The following is a 12,315-nucleotide window of genomic DNA, read 5'->3' as shown; positions in this document are numbered from 1 at the left end:
ACATTTACAAAAATCTAGACTGGAAAGTGGAACAACCTCTAAAAGCTCCTCTTGACTTCTTGGGACTTGCAAGAGGCACATGACACTTCATGGACTCAATCCTTGTACATAATAAAAGTGGTGGTTCTTAGTGCAACACAACACAAAAGCATACAATTCGTGGAGTAATATTTTAACTGGTCTCTGAACACACCAGTCTACATATTCAGTTTCTAAAAAGGTGATTTTTATTCACCTGAGAACAGGTTTAAATAGAAATGTGCCATTCTTAGCTTTTCCTTTCAGCATTCATTAAATAATTAGACATGCTAAATACAGAGGTCTGGCAGAACTTTCACAAGGCTACCATGAATACATACACCAGTTACTCATAGCTAAGAAATGGTATCACTAATTATTTTATTTCCTTTCCTTACCAGAAGTGTCCCCCCATCAAAGGAGGCAATTAAACAGCTGCATGATTTACAGGATAACATGTATTTACAAAGCCACACTGGACAGCAACAAAGCAAGAGTCAAAAAACGTAATGTGTCTGGACCAGATGCTCTGTGTTGCTTTGATTTGTACGGATTTAAGATCTTTCTTATTGCTACCAATGTAGTCCTGGAGGCTATGAACATCTCACTCATTACTCATGGCACTTTATAACTAACCTTTTGAAGCTTTAAATATTTCAACACAATGTCACATTCCAAATTTATCAGCTCATGCAATGAGCCATGGCCTTGCCAATTTGTTACAACGGCCTGTTTGTTAATCAATGTGCCCAGGAAAATTGAGAACAAATATTTACATTTCCCTGGGGTAGAACAGGGGTCAAAAGAACCAAAATCCCATTGATACACACCATCACCACCCTGTGATGTGAAAGAAAGGAATGTTCAAGGTTCAGTGATCAAAACCAAACTAGAACAATAAGTTTTCTAACGCTGTTACAGCACAAGAAACAGGCTATTTCATAGAAACATGACTTTTTTTTCAAATGGACATTTTTTACACATTGACTAAAGTTTCAGAGTCAAACTCACTGAGGCATTTGCCTAGTACAAAAGAATTTTGGTTATCCTATGCAGTAACTAGTCTGCATAATCTGCATTTCCCTGGCTATTTTGCACTACTAGATGGTACTCTGGATAGTACAAAACAGCCTTGAGCCAGAGACTCAAGCCAGAGCTTGTCTACTGGTGTGGATTTAAATCAACACTCAAACTGCTATTAACTGAGTAATAGGCCACAAGACCACAGCTGGACACAAACTTCTCAGCCCACATAAAACATGGATGAGCTGGAAATGAGCTATTCCACAGCAGACAGTCATGTAGTGACTAAGGGAGCCTTCTAGACTGCAAAGCTCCTACAAAAATGCCAGAGGGTTTAAAGCCAACCTGTTCACCTGCAAGGTAAATCACCCTCCTTTTCAGCCATGGTAAGAGAAATGGTACATTAGTGAGTAAATCTCACCTTAGCTAATTACACCCTGGAAAGAAAAATTTTCCAGTCTGGACCTGCCATAATTTTAGGGCATTGGACTAGTGGCTGAATCTTCAGCTGGGATAAGTTAGACAATGATACAGCCTTAGCTGCCCAGAAGCTTAGCCTCTGCAATGCTCCAAAATAGATCACGTCTATGTTCCCTCTGGATCCCAAGAATAGATCCCATTCCTTCTGAGTTGCATGATGCTGTACCCACACTGCTTACAAGACACACAATGGTGGTATCAATAACAAAGTTTATTCAAGGAAAATAGCACCTGATATTAATTTCTGACACTGACATGACAGTGACAATTCCAATTCTGACTGGTCATACTTCTCACATTTTGTGTATTTTTCTCAAATTCCTTAGACTAACTAAATCAAAGGCTCATCAGAAGGACCTGAGGTTAGGAACAGTCAAAAGATTAAGAAAAAAAAAACAACCCCCCTAAAAATATTTTTTTCACCATTTTCAATCAAAGGCAAAAGTTGTTAATGTTTCAAATAAGTAAATTTAATATACAGCAACAAATTATTCATGAGACTAGCACATGCCTCATTAAAAGCTTCAGTACTGGCACCTCTTCACTCACTTCCACCCTCCTCACAGGCAAGATGACCAGTTACCCTACTGAGCAAAGCAGGTGTTAGTCGAGGATGAGAACAACTTTCAAGTTTCAGATCAAACTCAATATGTACCATGGAATTCTCCAGCAGCATGAACCAAAGTCTTTCTGCTGCTCAAAAATTCACTAAATTCATTTGTAAGCAAGGTCCTAATCCAAATACTTGAAATGGCACAGTTCAGGCAATACAGAAGTATATAAAGAGAAATTTTATGCACCCATAGTTCAAATAAGGAAAAAAAGGGCACAGCTTATCTTCTAACTAGATATCTGGGCAGTTCTTCTCTGATTCTTCCAGGTATTAGGCTGTGAACACTCAGGAAGAGTGTTTGTTTTGTATGTCTTGTTGTGCTAATTATGTTACCAGGATACTAAATACCAAACAATGGAGTATCACATTTAACTATTAAAGATGTTGCTCCAGAGATTAGAAGCATATATAATATTTTTTTGAATTTTGCATTTTAATAGTCTTATTCCTTAAAATACACCTATATCAGAATTACTAATTAATTTAACATGACAAAACAAAAAAATTCTTGCCCAGTCTGTGACACCAGCAGTAGAAGTAATCAAATGTGTCAGATATGGAGCAGCACGAGGGTTTAGTTTTGCATTCTGGCAAAGGAACATGAAGTAGACCTTTATACACAACTTGTTACCAGCCATACAGTATTCTGTGTTTAGCAATTTTGGGTAGCACAAATAATATTTGCATTTTTTAACTCCTAGGAAAGAATGTCTGATGGAGTTACATTGTTTTGACTTCAAAAGGCTGTGATTTGCACAGCCTGGGATTATTTCTAGTGTCTATTCAGTCCTTTTTACAAAACTATCTTCTGTACAGAGAAAATATCCATGAACCATTTCTAACTGACAGTTCGATGTTAAAGTGAATCAAGAGCCCGATAACTGAAAAATGACAAGATTTTCCTCATGATTAAACATGTACGTTGTCAAACATGATGAACAGTAGTTTTGAAATAAAAAATAATTATAACTACTGTGATTTTTCATGAGCAGGTACTTAAAAATAATTACTTATGTCAAGTTAGATACAAGGTATATCCAGCAGGAATACACCAAAATAATTTGTGAAACCAAGACAACATCATAAACTACTAAAACGTAATTTTTAGAGGCAAGTGCAATCATACTACTGCTGAGAGATGAGCGGTGACTTTGTTAAGCAACAAAGGATGAAGAGAAACAATTGCCATAAATTTTACTAGAATAATTTAATTTTGAAGAATGGAGGAAAAGAGGGAAACACAGAATTTGCAAGTCTTCAAAATATTTTTTAGCATTATCTTAGATGCTTTTGGGGAAAATTTTAGCACTAAGTTCATATCTACCAAGTCTCAAACATCGTGTTTTCTACCTCACATTCCCCTGTCACCTGTTTGGTGCTCGCCTCTTTTGTCAGCACTGGACAACAGGGAACCTTTCCTGCCCAGGACCTCACCAAGAACACAGTAGCCAACTCACCTGCATTGGGATTTGCCAGCCAACTATGCCTGGTCCACAAGACTCCCCAGCAGTTGCTAAATGATAGGCTGTACCTGGAGACCACTGCTAAAAGACATTCTTCCAGTCACATTTTCACTCTGCAGTCACACTCCACCACAGGCACAAACACATTCTGTGAAGCTCCCTAGCAAGAAAAAGGTGCCATTTCTTTACTCCATGTTCTATCCCATGTCTGTGTCATCCAGAATGTGATCAACATGAGAACTGGTAGGCACTGGATCAGAAAAAGAAGTTTTAAACTTTAAAAATGTTCCGACATTCACTCAAGTCCTTGTGATTAGTAAGTGTTTTCACTAGGGAGAGATGTTCTGGAGGTGTATGCAGATACAAATATACAGGTGATACATGCAGGAAAGCTTTGAGGAATCTTTACTAATCCTCTGAAGAATCATTTGCAAAAATATTGATTATTCCATTCAGCAAATACTCCTACAAATTGGCCACACCTAAACCAAATGATAAAACAAGAAGTTGCAATCGAAAAGGAGTTCTAGAACAACGAAATAAGTTAATGCAAAACAGTGGAAAATTGATTTATTACTGGGAAAATGTGACATAGTTGTGTCAGAGTTGCCCACACCATTATCTTGTCCTAGAAGTCCAGGAGAAAAAGTGAAGTGCAGACATAAAAACTCAGTGTTCTCACTACCTAGGAAGATCTACCAAGGACAAATGTATCAATAGCAGAGTAGCTTACTGCAGAACTACTATGGTCTTCTGATAACAGACGCCGTTTCATACAGACAGTATAACCTTCCTGTTTTCTCTCAGTTGCAAGAGACCGGTTCTTCAATATCTAAATACTTCTGCTTTTCTAGGGTACCTGTAATTCTTTGCTGTTACAATATCACACAGCAAAGTTCACTTACTGCAGTATGTTCAAAGAGTAGTTAGTCATAGGAAGCCAAAGAAGAAAAGAAGTTCCAGCTAAACATACTTTTATGAAGCAAAGAATGTTTAGAATAAACAGCTGCCTACAGGATTTGCAAATAAATAAAAAAAGCTCAGTTGAGTCTTCTTCATCTTGCCCAGCCCCAACGGCAAGTAAAATTCATCTTTTTGAGTGCAGAGGGAGAGACCATCTAGATCAGACAGTGCCTGGAGAAATACAAATGTCCGTATTTTGCACATTATAATTGGAAAATAACATTCAGTACCTTTTAAAAACAATTAAGCTTGTAATAAACAACTGGTAACTCTGTTGATCTGTATTTTCTCAAGAGATTAATTGTTAGATTCCTCAAGCTCATCATTTAAAGTGTATTTGGACTTGCACATCAGCTTTGGTACAAAAGGGATCTCTCTTGCAAAACAAGAAGCTCCGTTGCCAAAAGAAGTAATGCATGGAAACATACCTGAGAAAGAGTTTGTAACAAAGCTTTAGCTTGAGTCAGGATTAAATCTTTTTACTATTTTGCCTACCAGCAACACAGCTGTAAAAATTTTGAGATGTATTATTACAGCATGATGGACCTGACAGATGATTTAGACTGTATCTTCAACATCAATTTTTTCTTGCTTAATTCCAGTTTGACACACATTTTCCAGTTATTTGTAGATTTAAAGTAATTGAGATGTTGCCTTGGAAGAACAACAATAAAGTGCTCCCAAAATCAGATGTCAAGCATTTCGCAGTTTAACTAACAAAAAAAAAAACATACAGTTGCATACAAATACACAGTGTACAGCTGCTGCGCAAATTTTTCTTCATTTTGACTCCCTGAACATTAACCAGAATCAGAAATAGATATTTGTAATTGTTTTAGTGGAGAAAGTGCCAAATTACACACGCTTGATACAATCAGAGTTGATACCCTTGTACCCAGAATTGATTGATACCTTGCATGAAAGGAGTACTACTGGCTCTCCTGGTCCTACAATAGATCTAGGGTTTTGATTTCTAAGTGAGCATCTGAAAAAAAAAAGTAAAACCAGGACTTGCTGCCTCATACTATTTTAACAAAAACTAATTTAGGCATTAAAACTTATTTTACTAGTCCCCTGAAAGTTCATGGCCAGGATTAAATTATTAGGGCATGAAGACAGTTGTGTCATTCATAAGCCCAGATAAAAATCTGTAGACTATCAAGATATTTCATCTCCTTTTTATGACTCTTCTCCCCAGATAAATCAATCATGTTAAAGTTAAATTCAGCACAGGAATTAAAGCCCTCCACAGGGAGACAGTGGAGATTGCAAACATAAGTCAAATACGAAGAAGAAAGCTGAGATAATGGAGGGTTTATACTGGGTTACTTCAAAGCCCCGAGACACGGTTCAAAGTGTTAAGATAATATACAATGAGCACTGAACCCAGACAAAATAATAAAAGCCTCTTTTATCAAACATGCAATTGTAAGTAAAAAACCTCACAACTTCTACAATTACTTCTCCAACTGCAAAGACTTTCTGTTATATCAAAAATCTTCTGAGGATTTGCAACAAAATAATCAGCCTTAAAACCAGCCTTTAAAAAAGTAGTTGTACTCATAACTATTCAACTAAGCGTAAATTTACAGGATAGTTATAGCAGCATATAAATCTTCAACTTGAATTTGATCTTCCTGTTCAGTAAGCCCACTCAAAAAAGTACAGGTGACAAGTTATGCTCAATTACAAAATTGTTGTATTTCACAGCCTCTGAATAAGAAGGACCTGAGTATCAAGTAAAGGTCATTAGGGTGATTTTGAAGATCTTCTAGTACAAGGTGTCCTACTGTCTCAAGACACCTGCTAAACAAACCATTGAACTGCTGAAAACATGGCCTGAGAGCACAAGGAAAAAGAAATTGAAACACAATTGAGCTGATGCTTCCTGTGAGACAGAAGCCAGAATTCAAATGTTTGTTGGGAGTCACTGCTACCTCCATACACAATAAACAGTAAAAATAATGCAGAGGCATGCATCTCACACAAATCCACATACGATGCTTTTTGAAGCTTGCAGTTCTCTTCTCCGACTACATTGTAAACGCTGTTGAAGAGAAATGACTGAGTTTGGTCAATCATAGACTAGAAATACTTAGAAGTCTACACTGGCATTTTTCAAACAAAAATGTCCCTTCTTCAGAGGAAATATCAAGTTTTGAAGAAAATTTCCTATTCCAAAACTCCCAAAATTATCATTCCTACCATTTTTTTCTGCAAGTACAAATCTCCCTTAGGTTTACAACCAGATTCAGTGAAGACAACAGATCTTTAACTGAGTTTTTAACTGGATGTAGCAATTTAGAAAGCTGAGCAGAAGACAGTCAATATATCACTCTCAGAGCAACCGGAGTAATAATCACTCAAGAAATAGGTGAAGAATGGCAGATAACTATTATTATAAAATTTAATAAGATAAATGTGTATTAAAAAATCAAGCATAAATGCAGGCATGTCACTAACATAAACTGCAGGCTTACTTCTTCTATATTTCAGCCACCCTACCTCATTATTGACTTCAGCAGGTTTTTTCTTTGTTTCTCCAATGTCCAAATAGCTGTGGAAAGAAAACAGGTTTGATTATTTACAGGTGCATCTAACTTACACAATAGAAATATTCTACACTTTTTTTCATGCATGAAGGTTTTAAAATTTTTTTATGCTTTGAAACAACAGAAAAAGTAAGTAATTGCTAATATTAATTAACCCTTACTATAAATCTTCAGGCTAGCCCTCTTTATATGTAAAAGACAGTGGAGAAGCAACCACCTACCTTCAAGTCACTGCAGACCATCAATAACCTCCTTGTCAGAAAGAAGCTCATATTCATCTGTGAGGTGGATCAATAACTCTCAGCACAGTATCACCTTACCAGAATTTTCAAAGTCATCATCTTGCCTCTTAGTTTCTCACAGTAAGTTTCTGATAGATTTAAAGTTGCCCTGCACACCCGACTTTAACTCAGGGCATCAGCTGAAGTTTAAAAGGATCTATAGAACTTGGGTTTCAATAGAACGTAGACACATCTGAACACTTGTTTCTGGTAGCTGGATGAACCAACTGTAGCTTCATAATTATTTTACGGATAAAATACAAGCCTCAACTGGACAAGCAAAAAAATACATCTGTTTGGACAATATTATGTTATCCTTGTGATGTTGCCTGATCTCACTTCCAGTGGGAAGGTACTTTACCAGGCTCACCAAAAGACCTCAGATCTTCCCACACATCTGCAGCCCTTCATTAATGTCACACTCTGTAGGTACTGACTGGGATCAGTTTCATTTACCAGAAGAAACCTCCCTACTTGGTCAAAGTTAAGAATTTATGGGACTTGAATGAAGGTGCAAAGAAAAAGCATCATTCTTTCTTTGAAGGAATGGCAATCATTTATCAAGGTACCACAGTATGGTCACAGGGATTTCAAGGCTTCATTGTGCAAGGACAGTAAGATACAGCAAAGTTGCTAGGCCATGCTTGAAAGTGCATGCCAATGCTTTGAAAACGGTAAATGTAGCAACATAGGATAATCTTTTTAAAAGCCTCGTGTCTAAAAACAAATAATAACAACTGTACCAAGCTCTCAGTATAAAAAGGAACAAGTTCTCTTTAGATCAAAATCAAGAACTCTTACAGCCTGCAAGATTGAAAAGTGCCTCAGGCATAATGGTTCCCACAGCCTGTAACAACACCTGCTGACTTTGGTTCTTGTTTTCCAAGCACGGTGGTTCTTGTTTTCCTGTGAATTACTTCACCAAGAGCTAAGTAAAGTGGCAAAGAAAAGCAAATACATAGTCTACGGCTCAAACTTACTGTGCAGAAGTCTGGACATTCAGTCATCAAATTTCAAGGACCTGTAAATCTGAAAAGTTCTAAACAGAAGTAAAGGCTTTCTCTTTTTGGATGATGGTACTCGAGAAAGTCAGACCAAAAATTTTACACAACTATTCTCACTTACTAAGAAAGCAGAAATGCTTCCAACCCATGGCTAGCCAAACCAGCGATGAAACTGCAGCATTGTTTACAAAGACACAGTTGAAGAGAGGACAATGTAACAGTGATGAAAGAGCACAGATACCAGCAAATGGGCAAAGGAAGGAGGATGGAGGAGTAGCATGCTGAAAAAAAGTTAAAAATCAAAACTAGCTCTAGCATAGACAGTCTTCTTTCAGGAGGCTGAGAGCTGGGGAAGAAACTCCAGAGAGGTGCAGCCTACATGTACATTCTCACCCACCACTGCAACTACTACAATATAGCAACACACCTTACCACATATAGACATATACAAATAAGGGTGTGTTAACTTAGCACTCCTCTAAATGACAAAACAAGCTGGAAGACTTTTTGTGTGTTACAAAAATTACCAACATTGATTAAAAATTCTCCCATTACAGAAAATTTCTATGTATTTTTTTCTAAAATTTTAATTTCTAAATGATTATTGTTTTATTTTATTTTAAAAATTATTAAGTAGTTTATTTAGAATACATGCCCTCAGAACTATCAGTCTCAAAATGTTAAGTGTCAGTGCTTGGCTCATGTGCTAAAGGGAAGCACAGTTTAGTCTTGAATGCACCGTGAGCAGGAAAGAAAAAGATTCACTTCTCAGTGTGAAGTATCTGAGAAGGAACAAATGCACTGCTTGAAGCTGAACAATGACACTTTCAACGTCTGCTACTCCTTGGATACTTTATTCATTACACTCCCACAGCTCCCACACATAAGCCTCCATTTCAAAATTCAGCCCTGCATAATCTATCAGCAATGAATATGTCCAGTAAAAATCATGGGGCGGGGGGGAGGAACTAAAGTAAACTAAAAAAAACCCCAAAACTTCTGGATCCTTTAAGGCAGATGCTTTGGTCTGTCACACCATAACTGTTTATCTGTGACACATAACACAAACATACACACTGTCTTTAATTCCTTCACTTCCTTCCAATTAACCCTTCCTCTCCTCTAATTTTTCTGCCTAAGATGTCTCCCTAATTACCATTCTGTCTACAACCCAGTTAAGAACAACTTCAACATTAAGCATCTCAGCTTGTCTTTAATGCTCATAAAATGCACTGCCAACATTTCCAGCACTATAAATACTAATAAGTGAACAACTCCAATTCTGAATGCAGAAATGGAAGGGATCTCAAGTCATCCCATTTATCTTCTCTACAGCACAGAATTAGGACATATTATCAAGGGATATATAAAACAGCCTGGTTTTACCCAGTCCCTTAGGTTAGCTTTTCCTAAACTATCCTCTTTGTTGGCCTTAAATAACTAGGTACTTTGTTGCATGTTGCAACCATAAAAGTCTGGCAAAGTCTCACCATAAAACTTTGACCATAAAGCATGAACTGACAAAAAGAAATGTTTTTCCCCACCCAATATAAATCCAGAGTGCCCAATTCTCTAAACAGTGTGTGTTAATGCCAAACACCTACTTGTAGCCTATCAAACACAAAACACATTTAGGGAGGCGCAACACGATATGCTGGTAAGTAACAACTTTAAGCCATCCACAGAATTACAGGATTTAACATCAAAAAGAAATGGTAGACATCTCTTAGAGCTCAGCATCGCATTTGACACAGAAAAGAGTAAGTACTGTTGGAAAAGGGCTTATATTTAGCTTGTCATACATCTTTCTCTCTGGTTTTCCCTCTGAAGTGCAAGAAGCTTCAATTAATCTTTAGAAGCAGCTAGTGACAGAAATGGTAAGAGTGATGATACTCATTACACAGAGTATTGTCCTGAAACATAATGAGCCACTAATGAGCTCTCCTGGAAATTATAGTGTCCTCAATTCTACAGAACCAAGATGAGGAAGACAGTGTAAAGGTGGTAGTTGATTATATAAATTCTCAAACATCTCAAGAAAGAGGTTGTTAATTTTGAGATTTATTTCTATAAATTCAACTGTAGGAAAAAATGCTCACAGAGCAAAAAATAAAATAGTCAGTTGAGACCATGAAATTCACTGACAGAATTAAGAATAGTTACTGATCACATGCAGAGCCACTCTGGAAACACACCTAAAATCCCAGACCTCTTTCACATTATTCTCCCAGTGACTCACTAGAAAATAGACAAACTGGCAGCTTAATTCTTGGTGTCCAGGTAGGAAAAAGAATGTAAATGGTCATCTTTTAAATAACAGGAGGGACATTAAAAGGCAATTTATGTACCCAAAATGAACAGATGTGATGGAGATGCAGATAGTTGGGTAGAATATTTTGGAAATTTAAAAACCAAACAAGAAAGGAAGCATTGGGAATTGAATTCTCAGGCTCATCAACTTCGTGTCAGGATGTCAACACTCCACCTTTTACTGCTATCCCTGAGCACAAATACTGATACTGGCCCTTCAGCTAAGCACAGACATCACAACATGCCATTCCTGCATGTTCTTCGGGTTAAAGGGTTATTTCTTCTTTTCTACTGTCATGTCAAGAAGTTGTCACTATGTGACTCCAAGGGTTGTGGGGCTCAGCTCTAAAGCTCTTTTCCTTTCACCCTGGGTCACAGCTTCGAAGCTCTTTTTCCTCGATGACTAATAAAAGGGACAAGGGTGAGGGGTCGTCTGAAGCACTGCCACAGAGCCAAACCCCAAACCCTGATACTCATTTCTGTACAAATCTAACATTTCCGCCACTCACTTGAGTTTCTTGAAGGCCTCCCTGCCACCAGCCACATACTGTTCCCCACTCTGGAGCTCCTCCAGCTGCCGGACACGATGCCCACCCCGGGGGGTGTAGATGTTTCGCACGGCTCCGAAGGGCGCCTGCACCCCGCCCGTCACCTCTTTCAGGAACACATCAAAGTTGGACACTTTCTTCTCGTGGATGACGATGCGGCGCCCCGGGAAGAAAGGGTCCCCGTTGCGATACACCAGCACGCTCTTCACGGCCGGCTGCGAGAGCCAGGACGCCTTGGTGCCGGGACTGCTCATGCTGGCGCTGGCTCCGCGCGTCCTGCCGCAGCCAGAGCCGCCCGCACCTGTCTGCCGGGGAGAGCCTCCCGCCCGGGATCCCCTCTGGCCCTGGCACCGCCCACATGGGCACACCTCCCGGGCAGCGATCGCGGCTCGCCGGGGCCTGGGCACAGCCCTACGTGGCCTGTACACAGCGGCTCCTCCCCGGCAACCAGCGCGCTGCCCCGGCCGCCGGGGGAGCTCGGTGCGGGGAACGCCGGCCCAAGCGGAAAAACGCGGCGTGACACTCCGGCCGGCACAGCAGGGACACGGACTGCCGGGCACCCGCGGCCTCGGGGCCTTTATCCTCCGGCTGTGCCATGACGGGAAGCCCTACCGCCCTGCTTTCCTCGGGAAACCACCCCGCGTGTGCCCGGCCTCCCCTCGGGAGCCTGCCAGGAGCCTGCCAGGCCCAGAGGCACCGCGGGCAGGAGCGCGGGGACCGGCGTGCCCAGAGGGGGCCGCGGGGGCAGAGGGAACGGGATCCCAAGCAGGGAGAGAGGGAGATCCCCGCTCCTTCTCCTCCTCCTGTTCGCACTAGGGAAGGGTCGCGCTGCCACCGCACTCCAGCACACCCTGCGGACAAGGAGCCTTAAAACCTGACAGCAAGCAAAAGTGCGTTCAAACATAATACCCTCAACAACCTCTTTTCCCCGCCGATAGTCTCAAGTCTAAAAATGCGCTAGACTGTCCTACCTGAATTTGTGTAGTGTACAGTAATGATTGTCTTTTCAAATGGGTTTTAACACGCGTGATGGAAGGAATTTTCTTTCCTTTTATCTTAC

General features: G+C 39.8%; 1 protein-coding gene across 4 annotated transcripts in view; it reads right to left on the bottom strand.

Moving 5' to 3' along the window:
• DCDC2 (doublecortin domain containing 2) overlaps positions 1 to 12,315 on the bottom strand; it is a 61,712-nt gene that overhangs the window by 43,117 nt on the left and 6,280 nt on the right. For 2 of the 4 annotated variants that reach the window (XM_033079197.2, XM_033079205.2), the window contains exons 1-2: positions 11,217 to 11,592; positions 7,066 to 7,117 (exon numbers count right to left, since the gene is read on the bottom strand). In XM_033079197.2, coding sequence (XP_032935088.1) covers positions 7,066 to 7,117; positions 11,217 to 11,509 — 345 coding nt within the window. In that variant the 5' untranslated portion in view covers positions 11,510 to 11,592. Of the gene's footprint in view, positions 1 to 7,065; positions 7,118 to 11,216; positions 11,593 to 12,315 lie in introns of those variants that run through there. The other 2 variants (XM_033079213.2, XM_033079222.2) reach the window with 1 other exon arrangement.

Source organism: Catharus ustulatus, chromosome 1 (assembly GCF_009819885.2).
Source record: "Catharus ustulatus isolate bCatUst1 chromosome 1, bCatUst1.pri.v2, whole genome shotgun sequence".
In the NCBI taxonomy this organism is placed as follows: Eukaryota; Metazoa; Chordata; class Aves; order Passeriformes; family Turdidae; genus Catharus; species Catharus ustulatus.
Note: the sequence above shows the minus strand (reverse complement) of the source record. Positions and strands in the feature narration are given on the sequence as shown.